Source organism: Cavia porcellus, unplaced genomic scaffold (assembly GCF_034190915.1).
Source record: "Cavia porcellus strain 051 isolate PalLab524CR breed Dunkin Hartley unplaced genomic scaffold, mCavPor4.1 scaffold_4, whole genome shotgun sequence".
Classification (NCBI taxonomy): domain Eukaryota; kingdom Metazoa; phylum Chordata; class Mammalia; order Rodentia; family Caviidae; genus Cavia; species Cavia porcellus.
This window is the reverse complement of record NW_026947487.1, coordinates 21,026,081-21,053,311: the sequence shown is the minus strand read 5'-3', so window position 1 is coordinate 21,053,311 and position 27,231 is coordinate 21,026,081. Positions and strand designations below refer to the sequence as shown.

The 27,231-nt window shown below is 36.7% G+C and overlaps 1 protein-coding gene across 7 annotated transcripts in view; it reads right to left on the bottom strand.

Annotated features, from left to right (window-relative positions):
* Pibf1 (progesterone immunomodulatory binding factor 1) overlaps window positions 1–27,231 on the bottom strand; it is a 239,631-nt gene that overhangs the window by 61,203 nt on the left and 151,197 nt on the right. For 6 of the 7 annotated variants that reach the window (XR_010046846.1, XM_063246830.1, XM_063246831.1 and 3 more), the window contains one exon: window positions 23,893–23,995. Coding sequence is in view for 6 of the 7 variants with exons in the window: in XM_063246830.1 (XP_063102900.1) it covers window positions 23,893–23,995 (103 nt within the window). In the remaining variant the exon portion in view is untranslated. Of the gene's footprint in view, window positions 1–9,159; window positions 17,321–23,892; window positions 23,996–27,231 lie in introns of those variants that run through there. The other variant, XM_063246832.1, reaches the window with a different exon arrangement.

Genomic DNA, 27,231 nt, shown 5'->3' with positions numbered 1-27,231 from the left:
TTTGGGCTTTAATGTGTTTTTTTGCTTTGGTAATCATTCTTTAAAATCTATTACAGTGTCACTGGGATCTTATTATTATATTAAGTTACTTTATGAACATTCAACTATGCAGCTCGATTAAGCCTACTAACCTGTATAACCAGTTTCTCTAGCCAATTAAATCAAACAATTGCCGTGACTTTGTTTTCAAAGAATTGACCCTCGCTGAATAAACGGAGCTGACAGCTGCTTTGTGTTTCCGAGCAGGCGCAGACCACGCTGTGCGCCTCCGGGTCGGGGTGGCGTGGTGCTGCCCCAGCAGAGCTGCGGGGAGGCCGTTCCACCCCGCAGGAATTCACCTAGCCAGCCAGCTATTTACAGCTTTATCACACCGAATTTCAGTGGTACAAACAGTACCTCACAGTACCTGCTAACAGGAGTCACAAATTTTAGTTCAATTTTTTTTCATGACAACAATTACAGATACTTACGGCAATTTTTATTTCTGAAATAAATGTAATTGAACAGAATTGAACTAACTAATTCCAATGTGGCTTTAAAGGCTCTGTAACTACTGCAATACTGATTAAGTATTGTAATCAGTATTTAAAAAGTTTCACAATCACGCACTTTGCCTATTGTTACTAATCTTTTCCTCATAGGAAGGCATCTCAGTAACTAATGACTCAGGAACCATACTTGTAATAAATGACTCAGGATTAAACTCACGATACAATGATACAACATTTTATAGAATTGTTATTCTTTGTTTCAGTGACTTGGATATGATTCAGAGAAAAGCAGCACCTGATTAAAATGTAATTACATACTGTGATTCAAATACTAATTTAAATTCCACCTAGGTGATAATCTAAAATTATATTTTCTCTTAGAATTTAAAAAGGATATAAAGGTGTCTACATTATGTGTGTTTTCCCTAAATGTGGAATTTTTCCTTGTGGAGTTTACTTTCATGGAAACTCCCAGGAAAGGGGTTCTTTCCTGCCAGGGACAAAGTGCGCTGCTGAATGCAACTGAACACCGAGTTGCTTTCTGTGTGTGAGACACACACACAGGTCAGCCGACCAGGTGCCTGGGAGAGCACCCGCCCAAGAAGCCTAGCAGCCCTGTGAGGCTCTGCATGGTGCAGGGAGGGTGACGCGGGGGACGCTAGGCACCAATATTTCTGCAAGCCTTTGGTTATTTAATAACCAAACACCCGCTCATTAATTGATTATCAACTCTGCTTCTGAGCCTCAGATTCCTGAAGCATAGGCCAGGTAAGAAATTCGCCAGAGGAGGATGTAAAATATGTGAGCATTAACCAGCATGCAGGAATGACGAGCTCACTGAAGTAGGCCGGGCTGTAAAGCATTATTTCTGCAAGGCCTTGCCCTTGGTCACTTTTATCAGAGCTTGTTAAAATGCATATTCCTGGGTTTCATTCTACACCTGCTTTGTCCTGATCTGGGACGGCAGGCTGCTGATTGCTTCCTTTTTAAACTCGAACCTCAGATTTTAACTTATTGCATTACAGAACCACTGCTGAGGTGCAAGTCCAGATCAAAGAGCAGACCTGTTAAGGACACCTACACTTAGTGTTCAAAGAAGTGAAGATATCAGCAAAGTAGACTAAACAGCTACCTAAGATAGAGCCAAGAGGACAGTGCTGTAAAGCAACAAGAAAACAAGGTGCTCTAAAGTGACGAACATGACAGAAAGGCATACCACCGGCACACCAAACTGGACGGGCACACGCAAGAGAATACTGGCAAATAGGAGTTCTCCAGTGACTTCTGAGAGAGGTGTCACTGTTAACAGTGGAGATATGACAAATATAAATGTTTGAAAGGGGAAAAAAAGACAAAGAATAAAGATAGTTAAAGACCCTCTGGTAAAAGGGGTGCAAGGAAAAGCAGCTTAGATGGCTCTGCTATAGTAAAGAGCCAGATGCTAGAATGAATGGATCTGGGAGGTTATGAACTGTAAGCAGATAGTGGAAGCAGGACAGATACAGGAAAGTAAACATGTGGGCTAGGGGCGGGGTCCTGGCTGGTGTTTGACAGAAATCTGTAAACTTATAAGCAGCAAAAGTAACAGATTTCCACAAGGATTTTTTCAGCATATTACCACAAATCCAAAAATTCTCTGTCTTTCCTTCCATTAAGTATTTTCAGAGCAACTACCAGATTGTACAATACTATGCCGAAGGCAAGAGTTAACAGAAACACCTCATGGCTGAACTTGGCAACAAAGCAATCTACAGAGTGCCAGAATTGTAGTGCTCAGATGGCTGTCAAGGTCTAACTTTGGGTAGGAAAAGAAGTAAAATCAGGAGGGGCCTCAGGGATTGGGAAAACACAAAGCTTTTTACGGGACTGTGACTCCTAATGAGTCCAAAGAAAGTACAGATCTAATGAGAACCAAAAGCCTAGGAGACCAGGGAGGATAAGAGATTAGAGTCAGAGCATGACATGCTAACTTCAAGGAATAGAAACTTTTTCTCTTTCAAAGCCACCCCTCAAAAATTAATTTCAGTGGCTCATTGTATAACATTGCTGATATTGTGTTAAAGAATTTGTATACTTGTAAATAGCTCTTAAATGAAAAAAATTATATTGTCACTTGCCTGGTAAACCAGTTAAGAGATCAAATACTTACTTTATGTGTCTGATATATAAGCAATGTAATTTATAAGTAAGTCACTGTCTTCCCCACTTCAGTAGTGGCTGACATGTGATTACACATACACAAATGCATATGACCTAATATTTGAACCTACAAAACCATAGCTTAAAGAAGTTCTAGCATACCATCCTGGACCCATGAAATTTTTCTCCCAGAATGAACCAAACACATCTTGGGTTAAGTATCTGGCAAGGTTAGATACAGGCCTGTCAGGGAATATTTTGTTCATGTTAACAAGTTAGCCATTTACAAGGAAGATAAATATTGGTTCATCATTATCAAAATACACATTACTTTTTTATAATTCCATATCAGGAGTTTCAAAAACATGAGATACAGTAGCCACGGTTAAAAATTATTAGTATTTAAAAAGCCATTTCTAGTACTGTGATTCAGTCACGTCCCAACAGCCTCTTCTTCACGTGAAGTCCTCTTCATGAACCCTTATCACACTCCACTAATTTAGCACCTGCTCCTGTCTAGTCCCAATCTACCCAGCATGGCCACAGAACATGTGAAGACACTACATCCTGAGGACAAGAAGCACATGAAATACAAACACAGACATCCCAGAAACAGTGCAAAGAAGCAAGCTCTTTAACCAGGTAAAGACACAAAGTTACAGTTTTCCTGAAAAGTTACTTTCCAGAGGGTACTGAAACACCAGCTGCCAAGGACTGTCAAACTGCAACAAGGGGCACAAAGTGGGCACAACTGCCTACACAGAATTGAGTCACTGACAATCCCCCTTTGCTTTCCTTTCTGTTTGCTTTTCTATCTATCTGCTGTCTTCAGATTCCAGCTACTGTCTCCTTGTTCTTTGCCTTTTTAAAAACAGATTTCTTTTTTTACCAAGAGAAAGGATCTCACCATGTTGCCTGCAGGCTGCCCTCCATTGCCTGGGCTCAAGCAAACCTCCTGCCTCAGCCTCCAGAGCAGTGGGGATAGAATCTGCAGTGCAAGGCACAGCTCACTGTTGGCGCTGTGCATTTGCAGGCGTAGACTGCTGTACCGACACAGAGCCAGCACGTCCGAGACACACGAGGCTTCTGCTGCCCGAAGAATGCCCGCTGCCGCCTACTTGTTCTTGCTTCCCCCAAACTCCTGCCCACGCTGGTCCTTTTACTGTTTCCCTAGGTCTCACTTTGCCTGGATGCTAGTGGGAATCAGGCTGTATGTGGTCTTTTCAGATCACCGCTATCTATGATTTTCTTTTTTTAAAAAGAAAAAAAGACAAAATTTCAAAACAAGGTAATAGGAGGGTAACAATAGCTAATATACTGTATATTTTGTTATCTTTAAATCAATTACTGAGTACAAGATATCAGCATTTAATTGTCCAAACATTGGCACAAACCTTTCTTCTCAATGAACTAAGAGAAATTAGTAGCATCACTCTCTTAACTTTCTCTTTTCTCTTCCTTATTTTCTCTACTCCCCACCCGTTTCTCTCCTTTTGGAGCTTTCACCATTTTATATCTATTGCACATTTTGTGTCTTATTTACCCTTTTGACTTCTCACACTAGGGAGACAATATGATGTTTAAACATGTGCATCTGGTTTGTTTCACTCATAAGCATGGTCTTGAGTTCATCTATTTACCTGCAAGTGTCTAGTGTACCTTCTTTATGGCTGAATAGTACTCCATTGTAAAAGAGCAGATCTTTTTAATCTATTCCTTAGCTGATGGGCATGTTTATAGCAGCACAAATTGTGTGTACATAACATCACTGCAATACAATGTTTTTAATGCTTTTGAAAAGATACCCGGAAGGGGAATAGCTGGTTCAAATGGGACCTCCAATCCTAATTTTTTGAGGAATCTCTACACTGATTTCCACAGTGGATGTACCAGTCCACACTCTCACCAATGTGGAGAAGGGTTCCTTTTTCCTCACAGCCCCTGTAGTATTTGGTAATAGGTTGATTTCTTGATGTTAGCCATTCTTTCTGGGGTGAGATGGAATCTCAGTGTTGTTTTAATTTTCATCTCTCAAATGACCAGTGATATTGAACATTTTTTCATATATTTATTTGCTGTATTTCTTCACCTGAGAAATGTGTATTCATCTCACATGCCTACTTATGGATTGGCTCTTTAAATTTGGAAGGACTAATTTTTTTGAGTTCTTTATATGTTCTCAATGGTAATTCTTTGTCTGAAGAACAGTTGGTTTCCCACATTTTGGGAAAAACCACTGTTGGTGGTTTCTCTTGCTGTGCAAAAGCTTTTTAATAAGATGAGATTCCAACTATTGATTCTTTGTGGTAGTTCCTACACAGCTGGGGTTTTATTCGTAAAGTTTTTGCCTATACCAGTGTCTTCGAGTTTTACCTATTCCATGTTCCAGCAGATTTAATATTTCTGTTTTAATATTAAGCTCTTTGATACATTTAGACTTTAGTGCATGGTGAAAGATATGGGTCCAGATTTAATCTTTCACATGTGCAGAGCCAGTTTTTCCCAGCATTATCCCCCCCGCCAGCATCAGTAAAGAAGTTATGATCCTTTTGCTGAGTATGTTTGGCACTTTTGTAAAAGATAAGGTGGCTCAGTGTGTCTGGAGTTGTTTCTGCATTTTTCTAAGCGATCTTCAGGAGTTTTGTTTTTTTGCCAATATCACACTATTTTTAATCAAAGTAGCTTTGTAGTATAATTGCAAGTTAGGGATTGTGATGTCACGTGCCTCATCTCTGTTGCTCAGAATTGCCTTTGCTATTCTAGGTTTCTTTTGGTTCCAAATGAATTTTAGGATTGTTTTCTCTAAGTCTGTGAGATATGCTATTAGAATTTTGATCAGAATTGCATTAAGTCTTCATAGAAGTTTTACAAGTATGGCTCTTTTTAGTATACTGGTTTCTTTTACCCAAGAACAAGGGATGTCCTTCTATTTTCTGGTATTTTCTTCAATCCCCCTTGTGAGTGTAGTTGTCAATATAGAGGTCTTTTACATACTTTGTTAGATTGATTTCTAAGTATTTCATTTTTTTGAGTGCTACTGTGAAAGGTGCTATTTCCCTGATTTCAGTGAGTTTGTTACTTGTGTATAGGAAGGCTACTGATTTCTGAGTGTTGACTTTCTGTCTAGCTATGCTAATGAATTTGCTTATTAAGTCTAGAAGTTTTAGTGGAGCTTTTGGGGGTCTTGTATGTAGAGTACCATGTCATCTGTGAATAATGATAATTTAACTTATTCCTTTCTTATCATTATTCCTTTTCTTTATTTCTCTTGTTTAACTGCTCTGGCTAAAGTTTCCAGGAATATGTTAAATAAAAGTGGAGACAGTTGACATCCTTGCATTGCTCCTGATTTTAGAGAAAGCTTTTAGTTTTTGTCCATTTGGTATGATGTTGGCTGCTGCCATAGATGGCTTTTATCAGACTGAGATAAAGACCATCTATTCAAATTTTCTGTAGGGTTATCATGAATGGGTGCTGGACTTTGCTAAACTCTTTCTGCATCATCTATTGAGATGATCATATGATTTCTGTCCTTGATTCTGTTAATATGGTGTGTTACGTTTATGGGTCTACATAGGTTGAGCCATCTCTGCATCCGTGGGATGAATCCTACTTGGTTACAGTGTATAATCTTCTTGAGGATTTACTGTACTGTTACCAGTATCTTACGGAGGATTTTTGTATCTATGCTCATTAGGGAGACTGGCTTGTAGTTCTCTTTCTTAGTTGAGTCCTTCTCCAGTTTTGGTATCAAGGTAATGCTTGCTTCCAGGAATGCATTTGGGAGTAAAACTTCCCTTTTAGTTTCACTGAAGAGTTTGAGAATGGTACTAGGTCTTCTGTAAAGTTCTCATTGAATTCCACAGTAAATCCATCAGAGCCTGGGCTTTTCTTTGTTGGTGTTTTTAATTATATCTTCAATTTCACTGGTTGATATAGGTTTATTTAATATTTTTATATCTTCTTGACAGCTTTCATAATTGATATTTATCTAGGAATCTGTCCATTTCTTCTACATTTGCCATCTTATTAGAATGCAAGTTTTCAAAGTTGGTATGGATGATCTGGATTCCTACAGGATCTGTTTTAATTTTGTCTTTTGTAGTCCTAATTATGTGAATTTGAGTCTTTTCTTTTGATAAGGTTGGATAAGGGTTTGTCAATTTTATTTAATCTTTCAAAGAACCAACTCTGATTCACTGATTCTTTGTATTACTGTTTTAGTCTCCAATGTGTTAATTTCTGCTCTGATCTTTATAATTTCCACCTTCGTGAGTGTTCTGGCTTAGCCTGCTCTTTTTCTAGAAGTTTGAGGTTCACTATTATGTTGTCTATTTGTACTTGCTATGTTTTCCTGATACAGGTATTTACTGGTATAAATTTCCCTCTTAGGTCTGCTTGCATTGTGTCCCATATGTGTTAGTATGTTATACTGTCATTATTATTTAATTGTAAAAACTAATTTTTTTAATATTTAAAGAAAAAACAGTAGAAGGGTACAATTACAGAATTAAAAAAAAGAAATCACTAGTTAATAGATTACATATTGTCATCTTAGAAATAGTTGATCAAGTTACAAAATTAAGCATACAAAGTAGACATTCAAACAGTGAGAATGCAAACTGTTGTGTTCAATTTTTTTAAGTTTTTTTTTGGTACCGGGGATCAAACTCACAACCATGCACTTGCAAGGCAGGCGCTTATGCTGCTGAGCTAAATCCCCAGCTTAATTTCTTAATTTTCATCTGTGATGCACTGGTTGTTCAGGAGGGTACTATTTAATTTCCATGTTTATGAAGTTCTTGCAGTTTCTTTTGCCACTGATTTCCAATTTCATTGCACTATGGTCTATTTCAATTCAGCTAGTGTGCGGTATATTTGGTAGAACATTCTGTGTGCAGCTAAGAAGAATGTGTATTCTAATGTTGTAGGGTGGAATGCTCTGTAGTCATCTACTAAGTCCATTTGTTCAAATTTGGTTTACTTGTAATATTTATGTACCTGATTTGAGTTTTTGTGACAGTGGGGTATTGAGATCCTCCAATACAACTGTATTAGTGCTTATTTGAATTTTTATGTCCATTAGCATTTGTTTTATATATCTGGGTATGCTGATATTTGGTGCACATATACTTATGACTGTTATGTCTTCCTCTTGGATTAGGATGTAGTGAGACCTTTTTTTTCCGCTCTTAATCAATCGTGAGTTGAAATTTACTTCCTCTACTAATGAAATAGCTACTCTTGCTTTGTTCTGTGTTCCTGCTGCATGGAGTATTATTTTGAATTTTTAAAAACTATTTTAGCCATTTTTTGTATACAAGTGCAGATACATATGTTGTTTCTTTTAGCTTCTCACGATGAGACAATAAGATGCTTACATGTGTGTCTTATTTATTTCACAAATGAGTATGGTCTCAAGTGGTATCCATTTATCTATAAAAGTCTCCAGTTTATCCTTTATGGCTGAGTAATACTCCACTGTATAAAAATACCACATCTTGTTAATCCATTCTCTAGTTGATGGGTATTTAGGTTGTTTCTAAGATCTGGCTATTACAAATTGTGCTGCTATAAACATGGGTGCACATGTATCGCTGTGGTATGACATTTTTAATTCTTTTGGGAAGATACTTAGAAGGGGGATAGCTGGGTCAAGTGGGACCCTCTATTCCTAGTTTTTGAGGAATCTCCACACTAATTCCCAAAGTGGTTGCACCAGTTTACACTCCCACCAACAGTGGAGAAAGGCCCCCCCCTCCCCCCCGCCAGCTCCTCCAGCATTTGTTATTGGTTGATTTCTTGATGTTACCCATTCTTTCAAAGGTGAGGTAGAATCTCAGTGCTGTTGCATCTCTCAAATGACCAGTGATGTTGAACATTTTTTCATATATTTATTTGCTGTTTGTATTTGAATTTTTTTAATTAAATGTGTTTCTTGTATGCAGCTATTGTAGGATTCTTGATCCATTCTGCCAGTCTGTATTTTTGATTAGTGAACTGAGATCATTAACATTGATGCTTTTAACTGATATGTACTGACTTGTCCTTGTCATGTTATTTTTCTGTTATGGGCTCCCCCTCTTTTTTCTTTTCCCACCCTCTGTTTAATTGTTTGTCTTGCCTAGTGGGTTCCTTTTGTTGGGGTTCATGGAGTTGGAGTCCTTTTAATCTCTTTCTAGAATGTCCTTCAAAACATTTTGGTGTTGGTCTTGTGGTTATAAATTTCCTTAGATATTCTTTGTCATGGAAGTATCTTATTTCTCCATCAATTTTGAAAGATAGTTTTGCAGGGTACATCAGTCTGGATTGAAGGCTGTTTCTTTTAGAACTTGAAATACTTTACTTCAACCTCTCCTTGACTGGAGGGTTTGTGCTGAGAAGCTAGCTGTGATTTTGATGGGCTTTCCTTTATAGGTGATGTGTTTCTTTTCCCTAAGAGCTTTTATGATTCTATGCTTGTGCTGAATTTCTGGAATCTTGACTATGATATGACTGGCTGTAGATTTTTTTTTTTTAATCATGGAGGTTTTTTTTTTTTTTTTTTTTTTTAATCTCATTGGAGTTCTGTATTTCTCATTTATCTGTATGTCAAATTCTTTTTCTTTCCAGGGAAGTTTTCTGCCATGATATCTGAACAGTTTTTTTTTATGTCACTTGTGCTATCTCTTCCTCTTTCTTCATTGCCTCCAATCAATTTTAAGTTATACTTTGCCTCATGTAGCAGCTGCAGGATTGATTTTTCATGGTTCCTTGCTATTTTAAAGAAATGTTTCATGATTGCTAACTGTAAACCTGTCCTCTATACCTGAGATCCTGTCCTCACAATCTGCTGTGAATACTTTCAACAGAATTTTTATTCTCGTAGATACCTGCTTGAATCTGCATTATAGATTTGCATTTCTTTTCTATGCTAACCGTTCACGGCTCTCATAATTTTCTTAAAGTTGTCTATATTTTGGTCTGTATTTGCTCTAGAGTCACTAAGCATGGTCTCATTGTGGGTACCATCTCTGTAGTAACTGAGAAATTACTTCTGATTTGATTTTTTTCCCCAGAGCCTCATTCAATTGCTTTGTTGTTACCACTGAAAGAGAGGCCAAGTGGGACTGTCCCGCCTTGCTGCCCCCTGGGTTTGCCTTTGGTGAACTGGATGTCTGGGGTTGAGTCTTGTTCAAGAGTCTTCTCATTTTACCTTTGTCTGTCTTAAAAGCTAACTCCTTCTGCGCTTCATTTCTGGCTTTTCCCTCAGAAGTAATCCATTCATTTGACAGAAATATTTTACTGAAACTTGTTTTATTTGTTGTCTTTTTGAGACAGAGTCTACTATGCAGTTTAGGCTGGCCTTGAGCTCACTTTGTAACTCAGGTTGATCTCAAAAGCAAGGATCCTCTTCTTGCCTTAGCCTCTCCAGTGCTGGCGTAATAGGCACGGGCCACCACACCCAGCAAGAACTACATTTAAAAAGAACACTGAGGGTTGGGGTTTAGCGCAGTGCCTCAAGCACTTGTCTGGTAAATGCAAGGTCATGAGTTTGATCCCTGGTACCAAAAACAACAACAAAACCCAAGGTAAGTGGTTTAAAAAAGAGAGCAACATCAATCAAATTATTGAGATAATCCAGAGAGGGAGGATTAGAGTGTGCCACTTTAGGACAAAAGATGCTCAGAAGACTGGACTATAGGCAGGGCTTCAGGCTTTCTGTCTGATATCTACAGTGCTGTGTATGCTATAACAGAATGAAATTTTGTAAGTGGTGGCTAATAGAGACCAACAAACAAGATAAAGTAAGACACAATAAAAAACCATGCTGAAACTGAGCACTGGGCAAGTCAACATCCACCAAATGGACAGAGAAAAGAGAACAGCAGGGAGGGTCACGAAGTGGCACAATCACGGCAAAAGCTACATGGCTCAGGGGCAGGAAGGCAGGAGACAGGATGAGAAGGTCAGTGTGAGCCACTGTGGGGCAGGCAGGGAACCTAACACACTGGGAATCCTAACACACAAGCGCCCAGGGACCTCTGAGCTGCAGAAAAACTTCTGATGGATGGGTAAACTTCATTTGCTAAATTAAGTAAAATTCAAGAAATGTAGTTATTTGTTTAAAACTAGTTATTTCTAGTGGTAAAATACAAGCCACTGTTATTAAATATCAACAGATGGAAGCATTCTAGGGGTAAAGGACAGCATAAATCGTATTAGTTTGCATCTCTTTGAGGAGAATGTTATTGCACCTTTAATTGTTGTAAGCCAAGAGCACACAGGAACAGCTTTGGTCTTAGCTGCTTACAGTCATCTCAATTAAGTTCTGATTATGGCTAATCCTTTTCGTGTGAAGTCTAACTGTGATTTCAAACGTGAAAGATTACAATACGATCTGGCACTGAAAGTTTGTTAGAAAAAAAGTATAGAAACAATTGTGTAATGTATGATAAAAATCACTGCCAAGGTCTGAACAGAGCTTGGTCTAAAATGGGGGGAAAAATGAAAGTGATAACAAAGCACTGCTTCATAGTTTAATTGGCAGCATCATCCAGTCTTCCCCTTGGTGGGATAAAAGAGCAGAGCTTTTTTCTTATCAATATTGTGGGAAGCTGGGAGTGGCGTATGTTTATGATCCCAGCAACTTGGGAGGCTAAAATGGGAGGATGTGAGTCTGAGGCCACCCTGGGTAATTTAGTGATGCTGTTTCAAAAAAAATTAAACAAATAAATAAATGAAAACAAAATAAGGAAGAAAAGGGCTGGGGATGCGGCTCAATGGCAGAGCACTTGTCTGTCACTGTGAGTGAGGCCCCGGGTTCAGTCCCTAGTGGGTGGGGAGATGAAACAGGGAAGCTCCCTCATGAGATTTAGTTCCTGTAGGCTGCAGTCAGCATATGGCCGCTCTGTGTAAAATGTGGGGGTGGGACTGTATGGGTCATCTGTACCCCACACTCCTCCCAAGAGCCTCAGCTCACTAGAGTCGGGGCAGGACACTCTTAGCAGTTGTCAGTGGCAACTCAAAAGAGCAAAGGCTTCCTTTCTCCAGGTAGTTACCATGTCTGCAGAAATCAGGTATCTCAACATCGCTGCTATGTCCTGAAACTTACTCCTGAGTATTCAAAGGCTACAAAGCAGACACTCGCCTTCTGTTTCATCTTTTTTTTTTCTCTCCCCTGCCAGAGCATACATTAGATGCCCTTCCTGTTTATTGCTCAGTTGTAAAGCTTTCCAGGGCATATTTAATGTTTTTAGAAGCTTTTGAATTTTTCCTCCAGTAAATTCCTTTTCTGACACTCTGGAACACTTCTACATTCCTTTAATATAATTGCTCTTGATAATGAAATAGAAGGAGATGAGGCAGGAAAGGAGAGAAGGAGAAAATAACTCTTAGACGCTGTAAGTAATTCAAACTCCAGGTGGAACATAAACTCCTTAGTGCCTCCTCCACAACGCTAAGAACATCAATGATTTCTCTTTCTGGTGTATATCATTCCAAAATGTCTCCATTTCTATAGGAATGTATTTAGGCATCTATATGGAGGTAGCCATTGATTTCCTTGCCAGTGACATCTTGGATAACAAAGAATACTGCTAGAATGAAATTTTTATTTATAGATATGCTTTATTAATTATTTATTTAGTCTTTTTGAGATGGGGTTCCACTATGCAGGTCAGGCTGGCCTTAAACTCAATTTGTAGCACGGGCTGGCCTTGAACTCACAGGGATCCTCCTGCCTCAGCCTCATGAGTGTTGGAATTACTCTATGCCTGGCTATAAATATGTTTTAAAAATAGGTTTCTGTTGCTCATTTGCATAATTTCCAGAAAGCTATGTTCAAGCTTTCTGGATGGGAAAGATCCAGGTGTTTGCTTGTTTGTTTGTTGTTTTTTTGAGAAAGGGTCTTGCTATGCAGTTCAGGCTGGCCTTGAGCTTACATTGTAGCCCAGGCTAGTCTTGAACTCACAATGATCCTCCTGCCTTAGCCTCAGTGCTGCGATTACAGGCATGAGCCACCACGCCCTGGCTTGAAAGATCCAGTTTGAATGAATCAACATTTCTCTGCAACTAATATGAATTAGATACAATGCTGATCACTGAACCTCTATCTTTTAAAAAAAATTATGTAGGTTTTTACAAATTACTCAGTAATATATAAAGATTGGAATAAATTAATACAGTTCAAGAAAGCCTATGGTAATGAGCTGTTTCTTACTAACCTACTCTAATCCCAGAGGCAAGCACTGTTTATATGTTGAAGAGACAAATATGGATATATGGGGAGACACCCATAGCCCACTAGGACAGATCCCAGATGCTAAGCTTCAGATGCTCTCTTTTCCATTGTTACAGGTACCAGAATGTCTCCTGGCCTGCTTCTCTCTAAATGTGCAAACATTACGGGGGGAGTCCTTCTGTGAAAGACCTGTTAGGGGTGCATCCAGAACGCTTATGCCAGGTATAAACATATTTTTATGCAGGAAGAGTACTTGGGAAATGAGTTAATTCTCTGCTTGTAGGTCTTCCCTTAATAAAGCTTACTTTATATTTATAGTGCATAACTAGAGGTATTTATGTTCTTTTGGCATGACTTATTTTCACAATTTTTTTCATTTTTTCTATGTTTGAACAGAAACAGTATCATGTTTTTGAAATTGTCAATATGGTATGTCTTTTAAAGTTAGTACATATAGATTTAACTTTATTCTATTTTGAAGTCCCTTTCAAGTACAAAATACCAATGTAAAGTTTTTTTAATAAGATAAATGTTCTGAAATTACATTAGCTTTAACAAGATACAACTTAGGAGATAAGGTCATGGTGAACAAGGGTTACGGTACAGCATAAAAGAGAGAAAAAGTAATGAATATGTGTATGTGTTAAGGATGCAAGAACAAGGCTACTTGGTCAATAGTGGTAGAACATAGTGCAGATTTGAAAAGGATTGATCAACTGGAAAGAGACATTGCAACCTGGACTTTCTACTGTAGAAACGCTTAGTGGTTTCTTTAGAATTAATGGGCATATACACATATATGCAGATTTTATATATATTTTATGTAAAATTCATTAATTTTTCTCTCTTTTATGTTGTACCAACTAATGAAATGATGGTGTAAAATCAACGGATATTAAGCAGTGAAAGGACAATGACCACGAGACACAAGAAATAAAGCAGCCCATCCCGATGGCTGCCCTAGGTTATCTTCTGGAGAGTTTCTAGGCTACAGTGCAGGAAGAGTCCGCCAAGCTCACCACATTAAGACCAGTTGCTAGAAGTAGAAACTAAGGTGGCTGGAGTTGATGCAGTAGAGTAGTTGCTATGGCTTATGTCTAGATGTCCCTCAAAGCCTCATGCACTCATTGGTGGGGTTTCTCAAAAGTGGCTAGATATAGTATTTGTGAACATGGATTAAGGGTGTGACAACTAAATCAGTCCACTGATTGGCTTAGGGCTGTTACAGGTCTGGAGAGTAAGAAGCCTTGCTCTGGGTGTGGTTGGCACGTCCTTAAAAAGGCTTGTAGCCTAGATGAGGCGAAAGGGAGGATGCTGCTCCCTGCCTTCTCCTTGTCCCGCCATGAACAGTTTCTCTCTCTGTGATGGCTCTCTGCCATGCCACCCTAACTTAGAGCCAGCCAACTCTAGACTGAAACCTCTATAAACTATGAACTGAAATAAATCTTTTCTCTTTTAATTTGTGGGTGTCAGGCATCTTGTCTCAGCAATGAGTGAATAACTAAGTAACTAATAACTAAGACAGTAGTGAAAAGAAGGCTACAAAGAGGAAGAACTCTGAAAACCTATAGAGAGCCCCTCTTCAGTGATTACATAGCAGTGGACAGTGCATGTGGGTAAAGAACTGCCAGGCAGGGCCGTGGGGAAAAAGGAACCCTCCTCCACTGTTGGTGCGAGGATAAACTGGTACAATCACTGAGGAAATCAGTGTACAGATTTTGCTCGTGTGAGAAACTCATAGTGTAAATAAGGACCAAAACAGGTAACAGATATTGGGAGAATGGGAATAAAATGTTCAAATGAGAAAGAAAACAAAATGGGGAAGGGAGAAAGGAAAGAAGGGTCAAGGAAAAAAATAAAGAGGAAAAAATGGAATCAAAGCTTTTATAAATAAGGGGAGGAATAGGGTAGAAGGGGAGGGGAGGAATTGGATAAAAAGCAGCAAGGTAGATTATGTATCTTCCCTATGATACACAGGGACAAATTCCCTATGATGAACATTATCATGTATATCTTTTTTTTTTTTTTTTTTTTTTTGGTATCGGGGATTGATCTCACAAGCTCGTGCTTGCTAGGCAGGCACTTATTCCACTGAGCTAAATACCAGGCCCCCTACCATGTATATCTAAAATGTACTAATAAAATAAAAAAATTTTTTAAAAGTATGGAGATTGCAAGTAAAACTACTTACAAAATTACTAATAACAAGTCTCTAAAATAGCTAGTCTATAAAATAGTCTATAAAATAGCAGGAAAAATAGCTATTCTTATCAGCCAAAGAAGAGAATATCATTAATTCATAGGACATGATGGTTTAACAGGATTTTGCCATGTATAGATAGACTGATTAATCCTTTGTCTATAAAAGTTTAAGATCTGAAAGGACCAAACTTTCTAAGAATAGCCACATTCTACAAGAGTCAACAGAAACTGAAAAGAACATGATACCATCTAGCACCCAAGTAAAATTCACAATGTCTAGTATCCCATAAAATATGCATAAAATAAGCATGCAAAGACACGCAGGACTATTTGGTGCATAATGAGATAAGTCAGTGTCTTTAAAATGAATCATGAAATGACAGAATAATAGAACTAGTAAATAAGGATATCAAAATAGTTATTGGAATGGTATTTCCCATGTTTAAGAAAATAAGGCTTGAAAATTGTGGATATATAAGAGATCCAAACTGAATTTCTAGAAATAGAAACCATAATGTCTGAGATGAAAAATATAGCAGATTGTGTTTACTGCAGATTAGATACTGGAGAAAAGTTTAGTGCACTTGACATAGAAAACAGAAATTATGCGAAAGGCAGAAAAAAGACAAATAAAACAATGAGCAGAACATCATTTATTCTCTTGTAAGATAACTTGAGGAAGAATATTATATCTAACTGGATCTCCCAAAGAAAAGAGGAAAGATAGGATATAAAAAAGAACAAATCAAAAACTGTTTATTTTTTAAAAGCCTAAGGTCAATGAAGTCACATACATACGAAGTCCAGCAAGAGCAAGCATAAGAAATGTGAAGAGAACCACATCACCAGAATGCCTAAGTCAATACTGAAAGGAAAATCTTAAAAGTATCTAAAAAAGAAGGCATATTACTTATAGAGGAACAAAGATAAGGATGAGAACAGTATATTGGCAGGAACAATGTAACCTAGAAGAGGATGAGAAACATCTTTCAAGAACTTATAGAAGGAAGGCAGTGGCCAACTCAACCTTTAACTCTTTATCTACGGAAAATACCTTTCCAAAAAATAAGGACTCAAACATGCTCACATTTGTTACGTGAGCAGCAGTATTATTCATGATGGTTTAAGGTGGAAAAACCCAAATGATTATTCATGAATGAATAAATGATGGTAAATATAAGCAATGGAATGTTATTTAGCTATAAAATCAGATGAAGTCTACGGGTATATGCTACAATATGAATGTATAGTAAAAAGAGAATGCTCAGAGAGCTGGGCCTGGGGATACACCCCTGTGATTTCAGCACTCAGGAGGCTAAGGCAGGAAGATTGCCATACTGGGCTACATGGTGAGGCCAAGGCTAGCCTAGACTACATAGTGAGACCCTGTCTCTCTAAAACAGAATCCCAGGGAAAGAAGACACAAAAGAGTATGTATTGTGTGATTCCATTTATACAAAATATCCAAAAATAAGTAATCCAATAGACACTAAACAAGTTGACAGCTGCAGGACAAAGGACAATGGGAATGAACTCCTTAATGGGTAGAAGGTTTCACTATGGGGAGATACGATTGTTTTGGAGGCAGGAGGATCACAAGTTTGAGCCCAATATGGGCAATTTAGCAAGACCTTGTTTTTAAAAAAATAAAGGAAGGTCTGGGAATGTAGCTCAGGACAAAGGCCCTAGGTTCAATTTCTAGTACCTTTCCCTCCAAAAAAGGGTGAAAAATGTTTCTAGAGTAAGACAGTGGTGGTCACTGCACAACATTGTGAATGGATGCCAAATGACTTACTTTAAAATGGCTAATACGTTATGTACATTTTACCTTAGGAAAATAATAGAAAAAAATAAAGCATAAGAAACATGAAAAACAGACAGCTGGGAGGAGGGGTACACATCCCTAATTCCAGCACTTGGGAGACTCAGGCAGGAGAATCCCCATGAATTCAAGGGTAGCCTGGGTTACACAGTGAGCTGCCATACAAAGAAGTGCAGAATACCAGATACTGTAATTATTTTGCTCACTTTAATATTTCTCTTTATCATACTGTCAATTATTCAATAATAACAATATATTGTGGAAGTTTACACATGTATAAATAAAATATGACAATAAAATACCAGCTCATTTTTTGTTTTTTGACACAGGTCTCACCATGTAGTACAGGCCAACCTTGAACTTGCAACGTTCCCTCTACCTCAGGCTCCACGCCCCACTGGGCTATATACCCATACTGCATTCCCATATTATCTAGGGCAAGCACTGTAATGAGAAAACAACAAACAACAATGAGATAAAATGAGATGATAAAAAATGCTTCCTGTAAAGAAGGCAGAAAAAGAAAAAAGGAAACAAAGAATAAGTGAAACAAATGAAAATAAAAAAGAAGACGACATTTTTAAATTTTATTTCATAGTACTGTGGACTGAACTCAGTTTCTTGGCTGAGCTACATCCCAGCCCCCCTTTTTTATTTTTCAGTTTGAGAAAAGGGTCTTGCTAAATCACCAAACTGCTGGGACTGGGCTTGTACTTTTAATTTTCCTGTCTCAGCCTCCTGAGTGCTGGGATTACAGGCATGCATCACCACACCAGGCAAAGATACTTCAGATACAACATGAAAAATATAATCCATAAGGAATAAAACTATAGGCTGTCCTTAATAAAAACATTTCTTCGAAGACACATTGTCTTTCTCTCTCTCCTTCTTTATTTTTATTTTTTGTTTGGAGACAGGGTCTTGCTATGTATTGCAGCCTGGCCTTGAGCTGGCCTACAACTCACAGAGATCCTCCTGACTCAGGTTCCTATGTGCTGGGACTATAGGTATGTATCACTCCATCCAGCAAAAAAGTCTTTAAAATTTTTTTAAAAATTTTTATTTTTATGTTTTTGATGCAGAGTCTTGCTATGTAGTTCAGGCTGGCCTTTAACTCACTATGTAGCCCCAGGCTTTCCTTGAATTCATGACTATCCTCTTGCTTCAGCCTCCCAAGTGCTGGAATTACAGACGTGCACCACCACATATGGCCTCAAAAAACATTCTTAAGAGATGGAAAGACAAGCCACAAAAGAGGAGAAAAGGTCTGCAAATCACATATCTGATGAAGGATCTGAATGTAGAACTTATAAATAATGTTCAAAACTCAATTATAAGAGGACATTTTGATAAAATGGACAAAACTGTGAATAGATACTTCCCTAGAGAAGATAAGTGAAAGGAGAAAGAACCACAAATGAAATCTCAGTATCATTAGTCATTTGGGAAATGCAAATGAAGAACCATAGTGAGATGCTACTTTACATCTCCTACTAGAATGAATGAAATTAAGAGGTCTGGCTATATCAAGACAAGAAGTGGGAGCACTGGAATTTTCATACATTATTGGTAGAAATATGAAATGGCACTAATAGCTTGGAAAAGAGTTTAGCAATTTCTTAATATGTTAAATAAACACCTATCATAAGATCTTGCTATTCTAATTTCAGATATTTGCCTAAAGAAAAACTAAAGCATATGTTCATACAAAGGCTTGACCAGGGATATCTGTATCACCTTTGTTTGGCTGGAAATGACTCAAGTGTCATCAACAATAATATATAAACTGTGGTACAGTTATGCAGCATAATATTACTCAGAAATGGAAGGAAATGAGCTATGGATAAATTTTGAAATAGAATGAAGACAGATTGAAAAGAAAGAGCCTACAAAATGTATTAGGGTTAGACCTAAAACGTTCCCCAAAGCGTCGTAGATCCAGGGATGGGCGTTATGCTTATAGTAGATTAATTCACCAATACGTTCATGGCTGAAGGTGCTACTGGGAGTGGGGTCTGGTGGAGGAAGCTTGCATTGAGGCAGAAAATGAAAGGGTGTTTTCCCTGCTTTTTGGTTGTCATGGGTTGAACATGCCCCCTGCCATGACACTTCTGCTTTGGAGCCATCCAACCATAGCCTGAATCTGCTTGGAAATGTGAAACAAAGTGTGGGTATGGGTTACTGTGTTGAAGAGACAGGAAAGAGACTAATACTCAGTATGTGTGTTACGGGAAAGCTAGGAAATACAGACTAAAAGAAAGCAAATCAGTAGTCACTTGGGAGCTAGGATGGGAGGGTCAGGAAGACGAGATTTCAAATGGACACAGGAAATCTTGGGGAGTGTATATGTTCAGTATGTGCACTTGGTAATAATTTCATGGGTACATACATATGTCTACAGTTATACTGTGTACTTTATATACACAGTTTAGGGTATATTGATTATGTCCCCAAAACCTGCCAAAAAAGGAAGTACTGTTTCATTTTGAGTATTAGTTAGCATTTTCATTTTGGCAACTCATTTATGCATAATCCCTGTCATTATCTAAACAGCATATAATTATGCAGTAATTCTAACATTAGTTATGTGTGTATCTGTATTACGTCTCAGAATGTCCAAATTTATTTAAATATTCAATCTATTTCAAAGCACAGATCCTGAGACAATTTTAATCTATTTTATAGGCATCTGTCATGAATAGTTTATTGTTGCAACAGCAATATAATACCATCATCTTTGGACTAACTAGTCTATATAATTATTTTTGATTTTAGCAATATATTTTTGAGGCAGAAAGAAGTAAAATCCAAGGCATACTCCAAATTAAATATTTCATTTTCAAGGAGATAATACAGAAACCATTGTTCATTTTCTGTTAGTTGGTTCTAAATACCCCATAATACTGTCATTCTCTTGAATGGTTTTACATTGTTTTGATAGGTTTGATGCTACAGCATCCGAAGTTACTCAAAGATTTCAAGGAAAGAGACATAATGGTAACTACTTTTATGTCGGGATATCTTGCGGTGAAACACTTAAATGGCTATGTTCTGACCTGTGCTGTTTTGTTGTTACGTCCTCTTTTATCTCAATCTCCTTTTTTTATTATTTATTTTTATCTTTTTAATTAAGGGAAAAAATAGCAGGATATATTATAGTAATCCACTTTGATTTCCTATTAACTTGATTTGAAACCCTGTATTGCTCTCACCATCTTGTTTTGACTGATTTTCCTCTATTCTGTTTTGCTTGATAGTACCAAGTTCGAAAGTATAGGCAACAACTGTGAAGACAATAAGATTCACTATGATGCCCATTCTGGTTTGACTATTATCTTCTTTTGAAGTCCTGTAATATCTCCATTTTTTTGGTTTTTATTGGTTTTTTTCTTTACTGTTTTGTTCAATTTTATTATAACTGATGATATAGGCAATTCTTTTTAAGATAGCAAGAGGTATTATGGTAACCATTGTTGATCACCTTGTATTCTGTTTTTACATTATGTACTATGTCCACCCTTTTGATTTAACTGACTCTGTTTTGTCACATTTCGTTTTATTCTCTTAAAAAAAAAGTAATAAGAACTGTGGGAGTAATAAAACCCAAAATGTGTAATTGTCATTGTATAAAAGAGGAAAAGAAAGTGCTCTAAAGGATATAATTGCATGTATATTTAACTGTATAAGATAGATAACCATATTACTGAGTTTTTGTTGGATCATTGAACAGAACTGTTTACAGTCTCACTGTTTGAATGTTCACTTTATATGCTTTAATTTTGTAACTTGAACAACTATTTCTAAGATGATAATATGTAATCTATTAACTAGTAATTTCCTACTGTTTATTTTTTTTTTTGAGACAGAGTTGCTACATAGACCAGGATGGTCTTGAATTTGTTATTAGCCCAGGCTAACCTCAAACTCATGAGTGTTGGGATTACAAGTATGTACCACCATGTCTGGCTGTCACATTTTCAAACTTATACAAAAACACAAAGCTGAGTAATAAACTTATATATAAAGACATCTAACTTCAAACATTAGCAACATTTTGTGACTTCTGTTTTATCTATTGATAAAAATGTCATAGAATTTTTTTTTCTTTATTTCCTTCTGTAACAATAAGTTTGCCTCTAGATGTCCCCCAAAGCCTCATGTGGTTATGGCAGGGGAATGGGCCTTTTGAAAGTGGCTGAATCTGGTGTTTGTGATTGGTTTGTTGTCTAGCCCTTGGATTGGCAGAATGAGTCCTACACCCATCCAGGGGCAGTACAAGGGAGGAAGGAGGCATGCTTCTCCTTCTTGCTGTTGTTGTCTTTGGTATCTGCTGCTGTCATGAATGGTTGCCCCTGTGCCATGCCACAGCTGCCTTGGAGCCAGCTGAGTATGGACTGAAATCTCCAAAAACTATAAGCTAAATAAACCTTTCCTTAATTTTGGGCATCAGTATTTTGTCTTGGCAACAAGAGAACAGTAACCAAGATACCTCTCCCCCGCTTTTTTTTGTTGTGTTTGTATGTGGTACTGGGAACTGAACTCAGGGCCTTTGCATTGAGCTATATCCTCAACCTTTAAAATTTTTTTTTATTTCAAGGAAAGGTCTTAGATAGTAAGTACTCAGGCTAAGTTGGAACTTGTGACTCTCCTGCCTTAGCCTTTCAAAAAGCTGAGCTTATAGATGTGTTACACAAGACCTGGCTCCTATGGAATGTTTCAAGGCAAGTTCCAGCCATCATACTAATTTTGCATCACAAACATTTTAGTATTTAAAGTTTTTCCTAAACATAAGCCACAACTTATTTTAAAATTGCTTCATATAAAGTTAGTCAACTGTGAATACTCTCAATTTCTTATTTTTTTCTCCTAATGTGAAGTGTATGCACTTTTAGAAATTCTTATTTGAATTATCTGAAGCACTCAGGGAGGCACATAACTTTTTGAAAAAAGTAATATAAAGATGTATAAATATGCAAGCATGTATTTAATATTTTATTTTTAAAAAGAATACTTTGATAGATTATACAATCAAAACCAATATGAGATATCTATACTAGCAAGCAAAAGCTTATTTAGGGGAAATGTTTTTGGAGGGAGTAACAGGGTCCTGTTAGTCTGTTCAGGCTGGGCTTGAACTCATGACCCTGCAGTCTCAGCTTTTAGGGAGCTAGGACTACTAGTACTGCACCTGCCCAAAGGTTAATTTGCTTCAGTAATTATTCAATTATTCATCTTTCTAGTATTGTGCTGGAGTTAAGCTTATAGTAACTTGTGAGACCTAACTGATAAATTCTTTTTATCAGTGTCAAAGACAGTATCACTGTCTTTTTAAGACAGTGTCTTGGTATGTCATTCAGTGTGGCCTTAAACTCACTATGTAGACTAGGCTGATCTTGAACTCATGGTGATCCTCTTGTCTCAGCCTCTTAAGTACTAGGATTATGGGTATGTATCATCATTTTTAGTAATATTGTGAGTTGGCTGTGAAGTGCAGCTATAATTAAAAATTAAAATAAATTCATTTATTTTTTAAATTTTAAGTTTTTTTTTTTGTACCAGGATCGAAAATGTCATGACCTTGTGCTTGCCAGGCAGGTGCCTATGCTGCTGAGCTAAATCCCTGGCCTAAATTAAATTTACAATAAAATCAATTTTATTAAAACCAAGGGAACAAATCCTCAAAAACTTATCAATGTTGAATTATTTTATTATATCCTAGAGAGAAACGAGTTCTGAGTTTACAAATGCCTACTTTATGTGGTGCAAACATGGGTAATGGTATGCTGATGACAATGTTTGCTCTTATCCATGGTTAGTGACATTATGGTGGCAGTTTATATTAGTTACACGCCACAGATACAAGCAAATACTACAAATGAGAGTCCTCTTTCACATTACTTTTGGAAAGCTGATTGTTAGCGTGAGTTAGTACCCTGCGGTCTCCACCCTGACTAGTGATTATTGTACCAGGCACTGTACTAATATAAAATACTTGTTTCCTAAAAAAATTTAGGATAGAAATCCTCTTAATATCATAGTATTAAAAGTGCTTTAACAGATGATATTCTTTTTTTTTTTGGTACCAGGGATTGAACTCATGACTTCACATTTGCCAGGCAGGTGCTTACACTGCTGAGCTAAACCCCTAGCCCAATGATATTTTAAAGACAAATATGAATAGGTCCTTAGGCAAACAAGGAATACATGGTATGTATTAATATTTTAAAAAATCCATTAAATATGAATTGCTTTAAAGTTTTAAAATATTACTATAGTACCTATTACTACTATCCTAGTATCCTGTACCAATGTTACTATATTGTCTTGATTGGCTTTGTTCTCTCTTGTTCTGTTGTATTTTTACTACATTCAAAATAAAATTTAAAAAAAAGTTTAAAAATATTAACAAAGAAAAACTTAATTATCTGAACATCAGAAAATAAAAGGAATAATGAGGTGGTAGCTTGCATGCACTGTAATTGTTTCATGGGCTAAATTTCAAAACAAAAATGAATACTGACTTAATAAGGGTATTAAAATGCTATGTAAAATGTAAGGATATTCTTTAAATAATATAAGGGTAAGAAAAACAGCAAATATGAAACTGATTCTCTAGTGTAAACTAAGTTAAAAATGTTTAATAAGTGATTTTCCACTAAACAAAAATAAAAGGTAAATATACTTAAAAAGTGAGGTATCAGTTAAAAAACTCCAAAATCTGCCAAACTTATTCTGACAGCTGATAGTTTCAGAAATCAAAGCTTTGACTAGCTGCATTTACACTTAGTCTGAGGACTTAATCTCACTTTGGTTCTTAATTTTTCCAAACACTGTAAATTGTTTATACAACCTTAACATTTAGTTAAGTTTCATAAACTGTGAAATCATTTTGTACTCGCAAACAGGTTTTCTGAAAAAAAAAAAAAAAAAAACAACTCATAAAATAAAGGAGTTACAAAGAATGAAAATGAACACTGTGTTTCCTTATATACCCTTCTTCTGTTTAAATTATTTACCTCTTGTGAAAGCTGTGTTACTTGGTCTTTTTGATGTTCCAGATCTTTTAAAATCAATGAGTTTTGTTTTTCTAACTGAAGCACTCTTCTTGCCAAGTGGACACTAAGTGAATAAAATGAGAAAATTAATGCTTACAAAAGTGGAATGCTATCTAAAATACTTTGTGCTTGAGAACTGACATTTCTCAATAACATTTAAATATTAACAGAAAAAAGATGGAACCAAATAATTAATAGTGGAGACCAACAATCCAACAATTCAGAATCCTGAAAGTAACATTAAAATCTCCATAACATAACCCTGATACACTGATTACTATGCTAATGGTTTCTAGCTCTTGCTATAAAAGTGAACAGCTACATTATACTTCCTTGAAAAGACCACAACATAGCAATTTACAGCTCTTCTTCATTTTTGTAAAAAAGTTCTCAATTACAAACAAATCAAGAAATTAGTTGAGATATTATGAACAATAAGACTGCACTTTCACCAGCAGCCATTTATCTCAGACACCATAATCCATTTTATAATACAAAATACAACTCAGTAGATTTTCTGTTGAAAGTAGAGGTGGAGAAAACATAAAAGTTGGAGAATGTCCATAGTAAAAGAAAAGACCCTGTACTAAAGGAAATCATCCCTCTGATGATTTGTATTATCACATTTTTTGTATTGACCTTTGGTGTTTAAAATCACATTAAATGTGAAATGCCCCAATTCCATTTTTAAGATACGATTTGAAAAAATGTTTATTTAGATCTAATCTTCCATCCTTTCAACTGACATAGCATTATACCTTACAAATCAGTTGAAGTTAGAATAGAAAAAGACATGCCTTTTTAATTACTTTTTATTTTATTTTTGTGGTACCAGGAATCAAACTCAGGACCACGCACTTGGCCAGGAAGGTGCTATGCCGCTGAGTTATATCACTGGGCTCCCCTTTTAATTTTAGAGACAGGGTCTTGTTGTGTAACTCAGGCTGGCCTTGAACTCACTAGAGAGTCCAAACTGACCTTGAACTCAAGGCAGTCCTCTTGCCTCAGCCTCCCTAATGCTGGAATTATAGTCATTACACCACCATTCCCAGCAATGACTATTTTATTTTATTTTTGAATATGCAATGGCTGTTTATTCACTTAATATGCACTTACAGAATTTTATTTGTCATTATTTTTATTGGTAATTTTAGATATACACAATGATAAAATTCATCAAAGAGAATTTGTCACTGAACAAGACGTATCTTGTTTCTTCTTTTTTTTCCCTATTTTCCTCTACACCCTTCAACTCATTGTCTCCTCCTTCTTATAAAACCTGTTTCTACTTTTTCCTTCTATTCTCTTTTCTTTCTTATGCATTCTTTTCTTCCTCCTCTCCCCTCCCTTATTTCCCTTCTCATTTGAAGGACCAAAATGTATAATAGATATTGGTCAATGGCAAGGAAATGTTCAAACCATTCTCTTTTAAAAACTTTTAAAGGTTTATTGATACTTAATTTTTCGGTATATAATTTTATTGACATGCAACTAACCTACAACAAACACTCAATTAAAGCATACAATTCAACAACTTTCAGTATATTTAAAGTTGTGCAATTATCACTATAATCTAGTTGTAGAACATTTTCATTACCCTCCAAAGAAATTCTATGTCCACTAGCCGTTACTCTCCATCCTCCTCGCTTTCTCTTTACAAGCCTTCTCATCTCCTAGCCCCACTGGCTTTAGGGAACCACTAACTTAATACAGATTTTTTTTTTTTTTGTCTTTTTCAGACACGGTCTTGCTATGCAGTTCAGGCTGGTCTTGAACTTGCAATGATCCTCCTATCTCACCCCCCCCCAAGTGCTAGGATTACAGGCATGTGCCATCATACCCAGCTTTCTTTATAGTTTTTCAGCATTTATATGGGTATCCTGCTTTTTATTCTCCAATGAAAATATAGCAAGACTCTCTAATTCAACTTGAATATCAAGATCTTTACCAACAAAACAAATCTTAATGCTAATTAATTTTGTGTTATGTTTACATCGAAAATCTGTTGATTCTAGTAAGTGTTTGGAAACACTGGTATTTTATATCAGTAGTTCTGTTTTTCATTAGGTTAATTTTAAAAATGTGAAGGTATCTTCTGTCACATTTTCATTCTTATTTTCACCCTTCATGAGACAGGTGCAAGTTTTTGTTCATATTTTTGTCTCCCATGTAACTTAGCAGTAGAGTCTTTTGTATGCAGTAATTTCTCAAAAAGCATCTGTTGAAGGTATAAACCATTATTTGTGTAATATTCAATACAGAACAATGAACACAATCAAATGCAACTATACAATGAACACAATCAAATACAACTATACAAAATAGTTACAGATGAGATGGAAATTTTATGCAAATAAAATTTTGTATTTTTTTCAAAGAGAAGCAAGAAATAATGAGATACAAAGGTCACCCATGACTAACAATGTGAAGATAATGACTTAAAGACATTAAGTTTAGTAATGTTAAATTGCTCATTTACTTTGGGCATTTTTTATTTTGTTTGGGAATTGTATAATGCTCTTATGCAGATATGACAATACCATTTACCAATCAAAAATATCACATGATGCAAAACACTGGTTCAAAAAAATTCTAGTGCTTAAACTTTAAAACCAGGACTTCTTTCTTATCACAGTTAAAGAATTTCCCTTCTGTCATGATTGCTTTTTTTTTTTTTTTTTTTTTTTTTTTTAAAGACAGAGTCTTGCTATGTAATCTAGGCTGCTCTGAACTTACTTAGCTCTAGGTGGCCTCAAACTTGTGATTCTCCTGCCTCAGCTACCTGCGTGCTAACACACCTGAGTTCTTACTATGTCTTAAGTGTGCTCTACACTGTTTTGGTTACTAGCTTATAGCATAATTTTATTTAAAAAGTTTCTAGGAACTGATGCTGGCAGAATGGACAGTGACTATTATGCGATTTAGGATACATGGATGACACTGTAACACTGCACTCCAATACAATTTTAAAAAGCTCACTTGTAGAGCCAACCAAATGTATTTCTTCACACATATATCAAAAATGGCATAAAGGTTTCCAGGTTTCCCTAAAAGATCCATTTAGTATATTAATGCAATATTATATCCAAATAGAAAAAAGGGCAAGAATAATTGAGTCTGGGGGAACTCTCTTCGTCGCCTGAGTACCAGCCCACGGTTTCCTGCTGGAACCAGCAAGTCACTTAGGCACAGAATCCCGCCTCAATCTGGGGGAACACCCTTCCTCGCCTGGGGGCCAGGCCGCGGTTCCCTGCCAGGCCCAGCGAGTGGGGCCACGGTGCGGAACCCGGTCCCAGTCCA